At 39.1% G+C, this 18,626-nt stretch overlaps 2 protein-coding genes across 2 annotated transcripts in view; one reads left to right on the plus strand and one right to left on the minus strand.

Annotated features, from left to right (window-relative positions):
* Window positions 1-18,626, plus strand: part of LOC111867683 (low density lipoprotein receptor adapter protein 1-like) — an 82,975-nt gene that overhangs the window by 33,063 nt on the left and 31,286 nt on the right. Inside the window, exons 2-3 of the mRNA XM_023857735.2 lie at window positions 14,712-14,872; window positions 15,927-16,039. Coding sequence (XP_023713503.1) covers window positions 14,712-14,872; window positions 15,927-16,039 — 274 coding nt within the window. The remainder of the gene's footprint in view (window positions 1-14,711; window positions 14,873-15,926; window positions 16,040-18,626) is intronic.
* LOC111867682 lies at window positions 5,834-13,361 on the minus strand. Its single transcript, XM_023857734.2, has 3 exons — window positions 13,027-13,361; window positions 8,854-9,217; window positions 5,834-7,030 (listed from the first exon to the last, which is right to left on the minus strand). Exons 2-3 carry the CDS (start codon window positions 9,214-9,216, stop codon window positions 6,098-6,100), a joined length of 1,296 nt encoding a protein of 431 aa, XP_023713502.1. The 5' UTR covers window position 9,217; window positions 13,027-13,361; the 3' UTR covers window positions 5,834-6,097.

An 18,626-nucleotide genomic window follows, 5' to 3' on the forward strand; every position in this document is an offset into this window, starting at 1 on the left:
TCCATATGCGTCTTTCGTACTTGGGCATTCTAATTGCTCCTAGCTGCTTCGAGTACGTTTGACGAAGAAGTTAACAATATTATGACAGTGTTGGTGTCTGTGATTATTGTGGTTAGTTTCGCTACCATTGGATGCCATTATTACTACATCGGTTACGGAATTTTGGAAGTGACGCTGGTTTTATTCCCACGTCACAGGGTTTGTGCGTTCGCCATGTTATCGATGTTAGTAAACAAGGTAAAGTTGTCCCTGTTCTTAACAAATTAAACACTATACCATGAAGGCGTATGGGGGAGTGGATGTATAGACCCACGTTTTCATGACTTCAGCATTAGTTGGAGGTGAATGGTCAGCTTCATGGCCCGGTCGCTTTACCCTCGCGGAAAGAACCCCCGGTACCCGTTGGATAGAGGTTGGGTGAACTCCAGAGTCTGTCTGGACGACATGGAGAAGTGAAAATCCTTGACCCTATCGAGACTCGAACTCCTACCCCTTGGTCGCTATTGATGACAATAGGATATTAAAAAGCTTGAAGTAGCCTCCAATTGGATAATATTTATATCAAATATCAAATCCATCTAGCGGTTCTCGAACTGGACTACGGGCGTACATGAAGAAAGATATGATCTTCCATTTTTGAGTTTACATACTGAGTGCTCATCATACAAGAAATGCGTAATAATACTTTATACGATCGTCTGTATTTCAAAGCTGCAAGATCATATTCAGTCATTTGCCCACCAGACTTAACGCAGCGGAGCGTATTCAGATTAAATGTCCCCCACCGTGCTTAAGGTAACTATACTGATATCGTCAAGAAGCGGTCACATTAAATGAATCGGAAAATATTATTATATTTGTTGTTCTTTCATAAGAAGTACGGTAAATCATATTTAATATTGTACTGCTGATAATACTCGTGTTCTTCCGTGTTATTTTTCCCCTCCAAGGCTGTAGGCCTTCTATCCCTCTATCTATGGCTCTGCAGTCCTTCTGTTGGACTGTGACCGCTTTTTCAGTTTCTTAATCCTATACACCGTCGGTAGAACGCCTTAAACGGGGGATCAGCTCGTCGCAAGGCCGCTACCTACACACAGAACAGCACAGACAAAGAATAAACGCACACAGACATCCATGCCTTAAGTAGGATTCGAACCCACGATCCCAGCATTCGAGCGAACAAAGTTCATAACTTAGAACGCGCGACCAGTGAAGTTTATATACGTATAATTCCATTTGCTTAGTTACAGTTTTTATATGATTATTCTGATGATGTTCTTTCGTCTTCATGAGGCAAATCAGCATTCTTTTTTGATGTCACACTTTGTATTTTCCTGAACAACAGGGGAGTTTTAGACTGAATTAAACATTCCCCTATGAATCAAGTCGCGCCCATTGCGAAGATCATACGTAATTTAAAATGGGAAGCACATAATTGCAACATTAACTTCTGATCATCGAATCTCCAGCTAGTTCATGATTTCACACTCTCCCTTCTGCAGAATTAATAGACAGCGGCCACTGTCTACCGCATACAAGCCAATTCATTTTCCATATCCCGACTTTAATATTGTGACATATACGTCCGTTGCTAGGCAACGACCGCGAAGCAGACAACGACCATTGCTATGCAACAGCTTCGTAAATACACAACAGTTCTGGAGTCGTTGGTAGGTATCGGCCCGCGCGCAACAATGGAAGTATTTGGGAGCGATATATTCTGCATGGTCCGCTCCGAGACTATATCACTCGACCTACCGAGGGTTAGTGAAGTGCAGTGCAATGCAGAGGAGTGAATCGAGTTGGCGTGAGATAGAGGGCTGCTGCAGTTGAGTCCTTGTGAGACGTTGCTGTTAGAAGCTGGTAGCTGAGGCACGGGCATAGTTCGGGAACCCAGAGTAAGGAGAACGTCCGTCGTTGGAAGCCGTTACCAGACAACGACTGGCGAAGACACAGCAGACTGAGAAGACTTAGTACGTGCTGTAGAAATTTGCTGAGCATGTAAATTAGAGATAGTGCTATTGTTACTTGTAGTTAAGATCTGTAAGCGGTCAATAATTCCAATCACCAATCAAAACCCCGTCTATAGTTACTCATACACGTGATAGTATTTCCTTAAGCTTTATAAAAATGTGACATCACTGCATATCCATTAAGTAGCTGAAACAAGTTCAAACCATTCGTAGTAGTACAAGATAAGGAAATAATTTGTTATTCCGTTTTTATATTCTTTAAAATATGATGTACAAGCTACGTCACATTTTATTTTCCAGCGCAGATTGCGCTGCCATAACAGAACAGAATCCTTGTGGTTTGGGAATGAATAGGCAAATACATATAAAAGTATTATCTGCACAAAGTTATTTCCTTGCTTCTGGTTTCTCTTTTGTAATGTGGGCTGTTTTATCTTTACAGGTAGTGACAGTGTTTAATTTATAACAATTTATGATTCAGAGTCGATTAGGAAGGTTTCGAACGGCCTGTTTTAAAGCAGTGCTTAGGTTTACGGGTTCTGAGAGTTATGTTGCCAATGAGAAGCCGATTAGATGAGGTAAATAAATGAAGATTCCATCTCAGGGAGACACGAAGAAATCCCCAAATTCTACATAATCGAACTCGTTTTAAGGTGTTTGTATTTGATTTCAGCTATTGAAAGTCTTCGTTTGTAATTGTTTGTATACATTAAATCACAAAATAGATTTCGTAATACGTAACAAGCTATGATCAGGGTTAAAACCTGTAACACAGTTACGAAGCCCGAGATATACACGTATAAGACAAGGGAATCAATTTTCATTTCCTATACCTTAAGTTTGTTTCAGCTTCTTTTCATGACTTGTAATATTTATCATGTGATAATTTCACAACCATGTCAATACTTAGCCCAATGGAATGTCGTAATTTAGTACGCATGTTTTGGGATGATTTCGCTTTAACACTACAGAGGTCATAAGGTCGCGCACAATCGCACGCAAGTGATGTAATTGATAATTCTCTGACTGAAACTACGAAGTTTAAACGGGCTTTGCTACGTCATGTATTACGTCACAATCCGTATCTCGAGTTCCAAGGACAAGGAAGGAAAGATTGGGGCCGGAAGTATTGTCTAATGTGATTTAGAAGCTTCCGGCAATGTGTCCGAAATTTGATTCCTCAGTTTTTATCGCTTTTAGCCTACACATATTGGGGTAAGAAAACCCATAGCTGAAGCGGTTAGTCGCTGGCTTCCCACCGCGGCGGCCCGAGTTCGGTCCCGGCTCTGGTCAAGTGAGATTTGTGGTGAACAAAATGGCACTGGGGCAGGTTTTCTCCGAGTACTTCGGTTTCCCATGCCAATCTTCAATCTTCATTCTTCATTCCACCAATTGCTCCACAATCACCCTCACCTATCATCTGGGGCTGGTACAATAGGCCAGAAGTGGCCGCAGTACAAGGGACTTAGTCCCACCCCACTAGCAATAAAAAAAATATATACTGAAGAAAAAAAGGAAATATGAGGGTTGTTCAAATGAAACCTGTTGGCGTGTTTGGCCGTGTTCGGTGGTACAGTGGTTCTAGGAGCAACCCGTGGTATACATTAGAGGAGGGTATCCATCGGTTGGTTCCCCAGTGGCGTCTCTGCGTGTGAGTATTATTTCAACGGTCCCTGCTTCTTCACACATTGGAGTTCAATGTTAGCATCGCGAGTGGCTCTAGCAACGTCGGAATTGAACCTCCTATCACACTTTCTGGAGAAATGCGTGGTCAGTTCTTGCATAGGCCCCTGTATCCGCGTCTTGACCTCTTCTGGTGTCGCCAAAACAGAAGGATATACGTAGATGTTGTCCTTAGGTAAAGGTGAATAAAAAACGGTAAATTTGTCCCTGTGCTTAACTAATTCAGCACTACGGCATGAAGATGTATGGGGAGTGGATGTATAGATCCACGTGTTCTTGACCTCGACACTAGCTGGAGGTGAGTGGTCAACTCCATGCGCCGGCCACTTAAACCTTGGGGAAAGAGCCCCCAGTATCAATTGAATAGGAGGCTTGGTGGGCCACATAACAGGTCTGGACGGCGTGGAGAAGAGAAAAATTATGCCGTTACCGGGAATCTACCTTCGACCCTTCGGCTTTCCAGCCCGTAGCCAGTCGCTATACCGACTGCTCTGTCCCAGCTCCCATTGTCGTTAAACAAACTTCCGGAAAAAGAAAAATCCACGGGGGTGAGATCTCTTCATCTTGTGGGCATTGCTGCATTTCTGACATTTGACCAAGAACACTTATTAGCCTCGGGACTGTTCCTTTCATATTCAAATGACTCTGTTTCACTTCCGCATACGTACTAATTGTGCCTATTCACTCCTCCTGACCAGTAAGATCTCACCACATATTTAAGATAACATGGGGATACTGCCAGAATGCGCAGTAGGCTGCAACCTAGGCGCAAATCTGGAACTTTTTGTGTCCAACTTCCCAGCTAGTATACATTTCAGCTGTACCTTAAACATGATTTGAATAATAAAAGATTAAAACCGTAAAGATAATTTACAGACATGTAAGATTTGAGGCTTTCACGGCGGTGACTATGAAGAAAGCAGTCTTCTGGGATTTGGCACCGTGTATATGTGGTGTTAACACCACATATACAAGGTGCCAAATCCCAGAAGACTGCTNGTAATTGATTTCTTGTCTTTTCCATATATTAATGTTTATTGCCATTCTTCCTTGTAGTCCCTTAAAAGCGACATTTGCACCACATGTGTACGTTGAATGTTTATACATTGAATTACAATAGATTAGGTGGATATAATAAATATATTCTGCTGTAAATATCACACGTTTGAAACGTACGAGTATTCCTCTTGAAGTCTTCCTCTCAGTTTCCTTCTGTTAGTCTGACTGTAATGCTGCAATTTAAATATGACTGTTCAGTACTTTGGTAACTTTCTCGGAAAGACGAATGCAAAACAGGCCGTACTATAATAATTTAGTAAACAAATTTACGATTTCTGAAGTAACATACATCCATAACCTAGTTAAAGAATTAGACGCTAAACATACAGAACATTCACAGGCATATACATACATATCAAGGCTTTGTTTGAATGTGATGTGTTTTTTTTGATATCCTTAAAGTAAAGGAAGTATAGGATATTATTATTATTATTATTATATTATTATTATTAACTTCTATGTGTATGTACATGTAGTGTCCTTTCTCGCCACAAATGGCATAACTATTGGAAATGTACTTAATCTATTTTTCTCGCCTGTTAAAGCTAACTTGAAATTTTCTTGGAATTTTTATTAATTTATTGCTATTATATAGACTGTCATATTTTGTATTTTGCTCTTTAATTATTTTTGTGTATTTCTACGTACTCGTCCTAACTTTGTAATTGGCCTCTGGGCTATTAATTAAATCACGTATCAGCGATTTACGACTTTCTAGGCATATAGGAGATAAATCAATCTTTATGGTCTGCAAGCATAGGTCTACTTCTGAATCACTTCCTGACCCAAACTTTAAAGATTTATATGGCGGCTGAACTGATAATTCCATAAAATGATTTATGCAGTGATTACTCTGTTATCAGTGATCATACATGATATTTTTATTGCTAGTTGGGTGGGATTACGTCCCTTGTACTGCGGCCACTTCTGGCCTATTGTACCAGCCTCAGATGATAGGTGAGGGTGGTTGTGGAGCAATTGGTGGAATGAAGATTGAAGACTGGCATGGGAAACCGAAGTACTCGGAGAAAACCTGCCCCAGCGCCACTTTGTCCACCACAAATCCCACTTGACCAGACCCGGAATTGAACCAGGGCCTCCGCAATGGGATGCCAGCGACTAACCGCTTGAGCTCTGTCGCGGCCCTTATGATACATGATAAATAGACACCCTCTTGTTAATACCCACATCTTGCCTGGAGTGAGCTCGAATTATTATACAGAGAAGTATCTTGACTTGCCTAATTCATAGTCTAATAACATTTCGTACTAATTTTTCACTGTTTATTTTATCTCAGGCTGTTATGTAGACCTCAAACCAAAATGTATTCTAAAATCAAGCATGTTATATTGTAATGCGGTCTGCATGTGGCATCTTGCCACTTATTGAACCAAATGTTCAAATACTCCCTGGTCACCCAAATCCAAGACTACATCTGCAATTCTCTCAGAGAAAAACTTGTCTGCATCACCTTCGAAGTTTGAGTCTGAAAAGGTATCTCGCAGGATGAGATGTGCTGCCAGGAATCCATATAATGATGTGAAGTCAACTTCTCGACGTAAATCCGCAAGGCTCGGGCTGATATTCAAACCCAGTCGATGTAAATTGCGACTGAGGGACCAATGGTAGGTTCTTATGAAATCATCCCTGTACCGCTCCCTCACGCTTGACGTGGTACTTGTGTAAAGGAAATAGTTGATGTCAAGAGCCGGCGATCCGTAACGACACGTCTGAAAATCCAGGAACTTCACAGATACTGGTTCATCTTTTGAATAACGGAACATGATATTTTTGGCCCATAAATCTCCATGGGTAAGTGTCAAAAAGGGTTCTCTCGGTTTCAGGAATGTCAGCAGGTGATGATAAGTGTTGTGCAGAATTCCTTCTACCTGTTTCGCATAGCGAGATGTCTTTGGATTTTTTTGTATGATGTCAGTTGTGTTCCTTGCAAGTTGTGCAAGATGTTCCTCGTGTATTGAAATTCTTTCCCTTGTAAACTGTACCTCTCGACCAACTTCATTTAAGGCATTGGTTGTTTCTGTAGAATCAGACTTCTTGAGCACGTAGGATGTAGCATGGAAGCGACCCAGTTCAGCAAATACCAGTTTGCTGTGGGCAGCGTCCAGTCCTGTCCCATGGTCACCTGTACGGTAACCATGCGATCCAAGATCGTCTAGTACTATAAGATCGTTGCTGGCATGGTAGCTCCTGGCGAACATATCCAGAGGATCATCTTGGTGCATGGCGATCAGTTGAGGAATTACAGTTGAATACATGAGGGCCTCCTTTTTGAACAGCTCCCTGAAGTTGAGTACCTGAAGGAAAGTGGTGGAATACAGAATGACTAGGACAAAATATGTACTTCAAGAATTACGTATAATCGGAGAAAAGTGTAATTAATATGTTTGTAGATAAAAAGTTGCCGATTACAGTGGCCACGCGGTCTAAGGCATGAACTGTCTTCGACCATTCAAACACTGGGATCGTAGCTTCGAATCACACTTGAAGCATTGATGTTTGCGTTTATTCTGTTTGTCTGTCCTATGTGCAGATAGCGGCCTTTCGACCGGCTGATCCCCCGTCCAAGGGGTCCTACCGACTGTGTAAAAGATTAAGAAATTGAAAAAGCGGCCAAGGTCCAACAAAGGGCTGTAGAACCACAGATAGATAGATGGATAGATAAAAGGTTAATACAATAGCATGTTGTAAGAATCCATTCCAGTTTCGCCTGCACAGTTCGGAATACATCGATAATAATGAGATAATTTGATTGAATAGTGTATTTTGTACCTGTGATAATGATACTATTGCAAAAGTTGTACTGAGACACAAGTGGCTTTCACGATTTTTTAAGTTCTATTAACATATAATTAGTAGAGTTTGTACTAATTCTAAAATGTTCTGACGATGATGTATTACGCTGATCATTGGCCCAGTGACTGTAATTAGCTCCTTTCAACAGACCCAACTGAGTAGGTACTCCCATCTGAACACGGGAGAAGATCCAGCTCCCGAAGCACGGACAAGTCCAGAGAACTAATAATACTAAATTAGAGTTTCTGTCGGTTGCTACGTAAAGCAAAGTACTACGTTAATAAAAAAGTTTCTAGAATCGATTCCGTCTTGTAGCAATCAAATTATGAAATGTGTCAGTGTGACAGCAACCCACTGACTCCCGCGATTCAGTGGGTAGAAGTCTTGCTTCTCATTAGGGAGTCCTGCTTTCAAATCTCAGTCCGAGAAGCGCTGTTATGACCGATATTTTCATGGGTTCCCTCAAATGCCATGGTAGTATTTCAAAATTAAGGCACGACAAATTTGTCTCACTTCCTTTCTGATACGTTATTGACTAATCGTCATATCATTAGGCGTTCTGAAGACTGAGGTGCCGTCAGCTTCCTTAAGTAGACCATAAATAAGCAAATAAATAACAAAATGCCAGCCATTAATCTGAAGGCCGGAGTATACCATTCAGGAAGATCAGCACAATAAACCAGAATGAATCCTGCCGGCAGGAGTGTAGGATATATTGTGAGAACTAAACCGGTGAAATGCCTAGTTATGGAGTAGAGAGTGGGAGTGAATTTCCGGCAGGGTCAACGGTAATATTGTAGTTTCCTTCACCACCACGCCCGGAACGACTTCGAGGCCCAGTCAATGTAACATCTAATAGATTTGCCCACGGAGAATGGGCGCATTAACCTCGTACCGAGGTCAGCAATGAGTGGAGCTTGTCCTCTGCATTTAACTTACCATCATATTACCTAAGCTCAGGAATAACTTTAAATTTTGCGTATTTTGAATTTAGTTTAAGCCATGAAGGCATATAGGGAGTGGATATATGAATCCACGTGTTCTTGATCTCGGCAACGTTGGAGGTGAGTGGTTAGCTTCACGCCCCAGCCGCTTTACTCTAGTGGAAAGCGCCCCTGGTACCCACTGGGTGGGAGGCTGGATGGCCCCAGAACCGGTCTGGACGACGTGAAGAAGAGAAAAATCTTGCCCCTGCTGTGCCTCGAAATCCGACCCCTCAGTCGTCCGGCCCTGTAGCCCGACGCGTGAACATAGTATTTTCATTTAATTTGTTACAATTTATTCTGGTCTACCTCGTGAAGTGAGCAGTACTCCATCTACCCACCTTGGCTTTTGGAGACGCGGAATTTATTGACTTGAAGATGAGGTTCAGCTGAAAGTGGCCAGTACAAAGGACCTTGATAGTCATGACGTTGCTGGTTTGTCTGGGACCTCCTTCACGCTCCTGCTCCAGAAGGAAACCAGCCACTTCTAATTCGCTGTACGTTCCACCCAGGATTTGTTGGAGGAAACTGTTGTGCAGCTGAGGAATATTATTTCTCGGTCTTACTCTCAGCCTCCTGTTTGTTCTCACAGGTTCCTGGGTGTTGGAGTCCACTTCGTCGAAGTCTTGACCGTTTAGTTCCCATCGTGTACTCAGGCTTCTTACCAGGCCGGCGGGAACGTCTGGCTTGGCTTCTTTGCTCATTCTGTCAAAACAACATTTTTTTTTTTTACTTTTTGTCTTCATAACTGTATTCCATCTTTATAGTAAAAATCATGGCGTACATACAGGCTAATTACTATACGTACCATCTGCTTTAACATACTAAAACTCTGCATTCTGCCAACAAAGTGTATCTGTGCGCTTCATATGATTCTCACAGTAAACAGCGATTGCCTCCATAAACAAATTTAACTCGGTTGTTCTTTGTAGCGGAGGCGTAATGTGTTTTCTGTGAGACACTAACCGAATTTGTATATATTATTTGGAATCAATTTAATCTTTTTCTCTCTCTCTCTCTCTGTCTTTAGTCTTTAAATGTAATAACTGATTTGAGAATTAGGCATGTAGAGAATCTTCTTGGAAAAATCTGTGAATAGCTGTGTTTACTTTCATACCCTCTTAATCTCACCCGGGGTCACGCCGTAGCGTAGTTGGTTGAGGCACTATCCTTCAAGCTGGAAGGTCGCTGATTCGATTCCCGATGAGGTCATTGGACTTTTCTTCGATTTACCTAATCCTTCCAGCCGCACTATGACCTTGAGGTCGACTCAGCCTCTAACAGAAATAAGATCTACGAATTTTCCTGGGGGGTGGCGGGCAAAGGGCGGCCGGCACATAAGGCTGACAACCTCACCGCCATCTGTGAACCGATTGTCTAGAAAATATGGAGCCTCAACATCTCAAAACCCTATGGGCCTCCACGGCCTGTTACAGGGTTAGCTGTACCCTTTTCTACCTTATTAATTTCACCCACATCTTTCAGTGCTTCAAGAAAGTAGACAGTGCTGCATTATTGCGCATGCTCATAGAATCTCATCATTTCACATATGCTCCGAAATGTCATGAATTATACTGCAGCATTTTAAATCTCTTCAATGCGGTACTATTTTATTGCACGTAATATATGATTGTCATATACATATAACAGTCGGATGTGTCATCCGTCACTGTGTTAGTGTTAATGTTTAAATGGCAGGATATAGCAGTGTTCTTCAACTTCCGGCCCGCGGCCCGGTACCGGGCCTTCATCGTATACATAAAAAAAGAATTTACCGGGCCGCGGTCTCACAAAGGTTGAGAACCACCTCGCACATGCGCCGTCTTACCATGCAAGCTATATATACCGCTTGCTCAAAATAATATTTAAAAAGAAATGGTAAACGTAAACGTCTCTTGGGATTTCAATGAAACTCATATAAATCGTGTAAAATACGCCTAAGCATGCGTATAAAAAGATTGATTTCCTTCAACTTAATCTTTACACAGAAAAAGTTCCAGTTCGAATGATCCGAGAAAAGGTACAGGAATCTATGTTGAATATAAACTCCGTGTTCTTGCATTAGGGCTTGAACTCATCTCTTCCACTGTTCGATAGCTGATCGGATGTTATCTTGTGATACGAGAAGTCATATATTTTCAGCCTTTTGTTGCAGTAACACCAGGGACTGGAAGGCTTCTCCCTAGCTTTTGTACAGTAACTGTTTAAATTGTTTCAATATAGCAATCCAAAAATTTAGATCTGGATAATATGCTACGAGTAAAAAGTCTGTGAATTTCACAAAATCAGCTATAGCGTAATCCAACATTTTCAGAGAGCGGGCAATATTAACGAAAAATGAATATTTTAACATAAAATCTTTGGGAAATTTATTTATAAATCAATCAAATGCAGTATATCTTTTTCTACACATACCCAGGCACGTCTTACACAACTTTTATAACTCTCATTTAAATTCCTAGAGACGCCAGTTTTTACCATTTAAAGAATAAAGGGTAACTTTTATGCCACACTATGGACCTATTGCGGATAAATCTGAACTTGGCGTAGTTGTACTATTGTGCACTGTATAATGCCAACAAGAGCGGAAACGTGTACGTTTTCAAGACTCTCTATTTGATATATTCATATCTCATTGACACTGATGTTCATTTATCGAAGATACGCATCTGTTACAACAAATTAGCTACACTGTAGATGATTGTCACACTGCACAGTCAGAAGTTGTTTTGAATTTATTTCGTTAAAAGTACACCACAGCGAAACATATTTCAAATAGGAGATGTGGGCGTGAATGATATGTACATAGCCTACTCTTTGTTTGTTTGTTTCTTTTCCTATTTTTTTCTTTTTTGCTCTGAGGCTGTATTATATTTGTTGCGGCCTTCGTGTAGAAAGGTCGTAATTTGTCGTAAGATTCCAGAATTAAATTCGGTCAACTTTTAATATGGATTCCCAGCACCAAATTTCGTACAGTAATTCCGGCCATGAAGAATGCAGCTGAAGAGTCACTGCGTACAAAGTACGCATAAGCAGTAAATTCGTAAGACTAGGATACCATCAAGATATTCTGAAACATGCTACGATGCATAACTGTAAAATTATTTCATGCATTTACGTACTCGGTATAGCGGGGGCACGCGGTAATATAGTTGGTTGAGGCACTATGCTACGAGCCGGAAGGTCGAGGGTTCGAGTCACGATGATGTCGATCTTTTTAAATTGACCTAACCATTCCAGCCGCCTTATGGCCCTGGGGTCGACTCAGCCTCTAAAAATGAGTACAACGAATCTTTCTGGGGGGTAAAGTGCGGCAGGTCCATAAGGCTGATAACCTCAACGCCATCTGTGAGTCGGTTGTCTAGAGAAAATTTGGGAGCCTCGACGTCTCACTAACATATGGGCCTCCACGGCCTGTTACAGGGATAGCTTTACCTTAACTTTTACTCGGTATAGCAACAGAATTAGGCCTACTGTTTATGAAGATATATAATTCAAATTGCCCAAGATATACTAAAAAACGCAGAAATAGAAACTAATCTTTGCTATATATCTGCTCACTTCTCTCATCTTCCATCCGCCATTTCCACACTGGAGGCAAGTAACAGCAATACTACTTTGTATCAATCGTTAAGTGTATTCAGAACCACTGTTTCCAAATTGAATTCGGTTCCTGGAAGAGTTGGTGAAGTAGTAAAGGAAAACGTACACAACACGAACAAATTTGTGAAACTGAAGAAATTTTTAGCCGGTAAACGTACTGAACTGCCAAGTAAAAAATCCACTACAGAGGAACAAATAACGGCTTTTGTACATGCGCCCTTAAATTCCTGTGAGCTGGAAAGAAGTTTTTCCCGCTAAAAGACATCTTGCAAGAAAATAGGAGACGACTAACTATGGAAAACATAAAACATTTAGCAATTGTGAACTGCAGCAGAAAAGTTAGCAGTAACTTAGCCGACAAGCGGCCGCCGCTCGGTCGGTATAGTACGTTTGCAGACTAAAACCACGGAGTTTGTTTGTTTTTTGTTTTGAACTGTAAGAGAAAAGAAGTTGAAAGCTGGGAGAGCTAATTTTGTGTGTACCATTAGTTTTTTAACTTATAATAAAAAAATATTACTTTGTTACATGATTTGTATTTAAGTATAGCTTTTCACTGCAAGTGAATCATTCAGTGAATACATAAAATTAACTTAAATGTTGATTTATTGGTCTTAAAATAATGTAAAATAAATTTTAATATTTTGTATGAAATTTTATATGCATAATTTACATGCAAAATTTGGAAGCTTTTCATGCATAAATGCATACATATTTAGCGATTATTAGGACATAAAAATCCGGCCCCTAGTTATTATACATCTGCTCAATTGTGTTTTTCAAGTGCAAGAGATGTAATTAATATCGTTAATAACTGTACTTGCTATGATTATTAATTTCCATGTCTTCCTACTGTAAACTAACATAATAAGGCACCTAATTACAATGACTACTTATGAAGGATATTTTCTTACCCTTAACTTCTGTACTAGAAACGTTGTCTTGACCAAACACCTTGAATGATGAGAGGAATATGAACCCAGTTAACTGTATTCATAGAAATATGTCCTAGAGATTAGATTACATTGTTAAGCGTCATTACTCTTTTGTTGTTTTAATCTATCATTTGCATTTATTAAACCCTGTCCCCCTTATGTGCAAGCTCACGAAGTTAACAGTTACTCACTGCAGATAAAATTTTGCAAATCATATTTGAAAAAGAAGAAGTTTATCTTATAAACTTATTGCAGACACACACACATTTATTTTCTGACGTATAAGATTAGACAATTCATTTCTTTGCTTCTTTTTTTAAGGTTATCATATGACAACTCCATGGCAAAGTGCCATGAAACAATAAATGTAAAGAATTTACATTAGTTAATTATGCAGTCACACACACACACACACACACACACACACACATATATATATATATACATACTGCGATTTTTCTCTAGAAACATGTTTCCTGTATGTAAGATTTGAGGTTTTCATGGCGATGATGAGTATGAAGAATGCCGTCTCCTGAGATGTGGTGCCATATAGATATTTTGTTAACCGACATTTCGGAGGAACATATCGCCTCCATCTTCAGAGTAAGATATCTGCGAACGATGAACCAGTGTGAGCAGGTGTCTGGGCTACAGAATCTGTAATTTTATGTTTAGTGCAGCATGGTATCATGGCTCACTTTTGTTCCATAAGTACGTGCTTTGAATCTCGCCCTTAACCATCTACTTTGCCTTTGATTTTTGACGTGTTCTTCAGTTCTTTCAAGGTGATGTTAGATATTGTCTTAAATTAGTTCATTACGGTTTTATCCTCCCCAGTTTCTCAAGCATTGATTGTGATATGAATTACTATTTCACGTTCCAAAACCAAGTGTGACCCTATTAAATGAAATTCTCTCCCCTCATATGAAAAAAAAAAGTAATATCATATATCCTTCTTCAGTTACGTGATTTTACATATAAACAAGCACAGCAATGCCCTCAGTAACCTTGTCACTTTTCTTGATCACCTTCAAGTTATAACTATAGTTTGTTGCTGTTGAATAGTGTAGTGTCTACAAATAACAATTTGACTCAGAGGACTCCAGTAATGCTGTACCAGAGATTGATGGTTGTAATTAGTTATGTTTGTATGTGAATCCAATATGTACCATCTACATATAACGTGACATTACACATGTAACAGTAGGTAGCCACTTAGCTCTTAAGTGGTTATGACAGTGAAATATTTAAGGCACCAAGATGTTGTGAGAAAAATGTTACGAGCTTTACACTTGTTATTTCATTGCACATTTCAGATACACACTGTAAAACAAAAAAGAAAAAAGCTCAGGGAACAGCCATGTCACTATAGCCTCTTGAATAACTTTCATGTAAAATTGTAAAAGTTAATACAAGCAAAAAAAAAAAACCACAGGATAATAGAAAGCAAAGACTGTTTCTGTATTTATGGATTTCTTGATGTATGAGCTATGATTATTTGTGTATTAAAGTATATTTCATTATTAATTGTAATTAATCAATATTAATTCTAAAAAAGAAGGATTCTTTTCTTCTCTTTCTTATAAATGAGGAATTTTGAATGTCTGAAGATGTAATTTGAAACTCTGAAGCTACTGTTTAGTTTACTTGTACTTTTGTTGCAGAATTGTGTGAAGAATGGGCTCTTGCAAGTAACAAGGAATGTGAACCACATATTCCAACAGATGGTGTCACATTCATGGTCAAATATTTGGGAAGTACTTTAGTGGAAACTCCCAGTAATGAAGCAGCTACTGCAGAAGCTATAAAAACCATCATCACTATGGTAAGAGAAGCTAATAATATTCAATTAAATAAATGAAATCAAAATATACATTATGAGAATACAATATACAATGATTTATACAATGATTTGTGTATTTGTTTTTTCTTTTTTCTTTTTCAAATGTAGTATCTACATATTGCTTAGGATTGTAAAATGTTGTTAGTATCCTTGTAACTTTGTAGGTTTGTTTGTTAAGTTGTACTCCTGGATAAATCAATCAATTAATCAATCAATATAGTTCGTAGTATGCTTGTAACTATGTAGATTTATTTTGTTAACTTATATTACTGAATGACGTGTCCAAATGTTACTATGTAGCAAAACGGATGAAAATACAATAAAATACAATACAATACACAGATGTTTGTAAAGCAAGACAGAATCTGTCTCTGGAAGGTTTGTAATTAAGAACATATAACACTTCGAAAAATGCCCCCCCCCTCCCCCCAAATAGTTTAGATATTACATTGAACTGGAATATGTTCCTGGTTATTTTGTTTTGGTCCCCCATCCCAGTGCGTTCAGACTTTAAGCACCAAACTGCTAGGATCCATCAAAATACATGTAAGTTTGTTAGAACACAAAACCACTAATCTTTAAGGTTGATTCACACATACCAGGCACTGTTATTGCTCTTACTTCTTCCTGATAAGGCTTCATTTTGTATATATACAAAGGTAAGGTAAAGTTTTCCCTATGCTTAACTAATTATGCACTATGCCATGAAGTCATATGGGGGAGTGGATGTATAGATCCACATTTTCTTGACCTCAGCATTAGCTGGAGATGAGTGGTCAGCTTCACGCCCTGGGGAAAGTACTCCTGGTACCCATTGGATAGGAGGTTGGATGGACCCTACAGCCGGTATGGACAACATGGAGAAGAATTAAAGTGCAATTCATTATTCTTTAATGCTAACTTCTGAAACATAATTTTGTAATACTGCATGCTATGAATACAGATATATATTGGACTCTTGCGGCCTTTCACTTTTGATTATTCAGTGGACCAAATCAGTGAAAGCTCCTTTTGATTATTCCATTTTATTTTTCAGGCCAAAGCTAGTGGGAAAAAACTACAAAGGGTAGCACTGTCAGTGAATCTCCATGGCATAAAAGTAGTCGACCTTGGCACAGAAGATACACATCTTGAGGTTTCTATATATAGGTAAGTTTAAAGGGAATCATGACTCAGCATACATTGCTGTAATTAGTCATGTATTACATGACAATACTCTCTAGTACAATAGTACAAAACTTGACTTCAGCAGCAGTAGCATCAGTAGTAGTAGTAAGCACACACAGGATTAAACTTATGCAATATACTGTCATCATCAAGGCCACCTTTACTTCCTGACAGAGCCTTTGCCATTTGGTAACTAGCTAATAACATTAATGCTTATAACTCCATATAGCAGGGTGCTTCTTGAAAAGCTGATAGTCCCTCAACTAATCAGACAATATCTACCTGTACTTCTTTTGGCTTATTTTGGACTTCACCCATCGTCTGGTATGTAAAAGACAAAAAAACCACGACATGGTCTTTTACATACCAGACGATGGGTGAAGTCCAAAATAAGCCAAAAGAAGTACAGTATACACCATCGTCAGAATCCTTTCAAGAATATCTACCTGGAATCTCAAGTTTCATTACCATATGCACAAGAGCATTCTACTGCGCCCTCTCCTGAGGCAGGTAAATTCAGTCCACATCTGCACACCTTATTTCTTTAAAAGTAATTTTAATATCATTCTCCCATCTATGCTCAGCCCAAGTAATGCCCTGAATGTAGGTTTTCAACTAAAATGTATACATTTCGTACCTCCCTCATGCATGCTAGAAGACCCGTTCATCTCATCCTCCTCCATGTGACCACCCTAATAATATGAATTACAAATTATGAAGATCATTCTAATAGCTGTACTATCACCATCACTAGTGCTACAACAAAAACTGAACAACATTAACAACAACAATAACAACGATGACGATGATATTGATGACAAAAATAACAACATTATTGTAACATTTATAATACAGTACATACTAATAGGTGTGTGGGGCACGTGGTAATGTAATTGGTTGAGGCACTATGCTACAAGCCGGAAGGTCACGGGTTCAAGTCCCGATGAGGTCATTGGATTTTGTTCAATTGACCTAATCCTTCCAGCCACACTGTGGCCTTGGGGTCGACTCAGACTCTAACATAAATGAGCAACAAGAATATTCTTGGAATATTCTTGGGGATAAAGAGTGGCTGGGGCGTAAGGCTGACAACCTTGCCGCCATCTATGAGCTGATGGTCTAGGAAATGTGCGAACCTCAACATCTCACAACCCCATGGGCCTCCATTGCCTGTTACAGGGCTACCTTTACTTTTTTACTTTATACTAATAGGCGTGTGTGAGTAGTAAAACAAAATTTGAAACAACTTGATTCTTGTCATACACTGAGTACCTTGTTCATTTAGCTGAATGTTAGATAGACCTACAAACCATCCCTATTGAACATTGAATTTTCAACTGTATTTCATAATGTGAACCCTTGGAACTGTCTTACAGGTTTTACTATGCTATGAATTGGAGCTCTTACTTCTGGTGAAATATGCTTTTACTTTTATCTTTACTTTATCCTTTTGGTCAAACTATTAATGTAGGACATGTCAGTAAGGTACATGACCATAAATGTATATAAATTTCAAAATTTCAATTCGACTTCAATCAGACACAATACTATACAAGAGAAGTAATCTTTACATAAAGCAAACATAATCCAGCATCACATTTTACTAATTAGTGAAACATAGACTGTGAGCTACAGAGTAAAACATATGTTATGGAAGAAAAGATTACATCTCCCTCTTGAAATGTTGCAGTTTTTCTGATTTACAAATTTGAACTGGGAATGTAATGGGTAATTCAATTCATATTTTCACTACACTTTTTTTTTTTAATTATTTTTGCAAGACTGAACATCAGATCCAGTCTTTGTCATGTATTGTGGTCATAAAGTTCTGTACTTTGTTCTAACATCTTTGTTTATTTTTATACAGTGCACCATTCCATTTAATTCTATACGTGCACGCCATATGAAGTATATTTAGATCCTTAAAAAGTTGTTTACATGAAATATGTTTCCATATGTCAATAATTATTCTTTTACAACTTAAAAATGATTTCATTTTCTGAACCATCACCCAAGAAGAGTTACACCATACCTCAGCTGAGCATAAGAATATAAAAAATAAATACTCATTGTAATATATGGGCTTCTTACATACTGCATGATCACATAGCAGCTTCTACTAAGTTTAGTACTTAGTTTAACTACATGCATCATGTATGTCACAACTTATACTATATACTATATATATGTGAAAAGAAAAACTACCACATTATCACTTTTCCTGGATAGTCTCTTTCCAAAAACAGAGATACCATATATGCGAGATGTTTCCTCTGGAGGCAAAACAATCCGGAGGTAAACTACTCCCCCAATCGGATCTCCGGGGGGGAGTGTTTCTAGAGGAAATGTCATGCAGGCGTTACAACAAGAAAAAGTGCGAAGATCAGAAGAAACAGCATGGATACAAGATTGGAACATGGAATGTCAGGACCTTGAATCAAGCAGGAAAATTGGAGAATTTGAAAACGGAAATGCAGAAGAATGAAGTGTCTGTGCTAGGTGTCAGCGAAGTGCGGTGGAAAGGACAAGGTGAAATAAGAAGCGGTGATTATACAGTGTATTATTCCGG

Source organism: Cryptotermes secundus, unplaced genomic scaffold, assembly GCF_002891405.2.
Source record: "Cryptotermes secundus unplaced genomic scaffold, Csec_1.0 scaffold931, whole genome shotgun sequence".
Taxonomy (NCBI): domain Eukaryota; kingdom Metazoa; phylum Arthropoda; class Insecta; order Blattodea; family Kalotermitidae; genus Cryptotermes; species Cryptotermes secundus.

What these genes read in the sequence shown, in the direction of transcription:
- LOC111867682 (XM_023857734.2), bottom strand. Translation starts at nt 9,216, where the DNA reads ATGAGCAAAGAAGCCAAGCCAGACGTTCCCGCCGGCCTGGTAAGAAGC. An exon ending in CCGCGTCTCCAAAAGCCAAG is followed by an intron (nt 7,031 to 8,853) that starts GTGGGTAGATGG and finishes ACTTTCCTTCAG; the next exon opens with GTACTCAACTTCAGGGAGCT.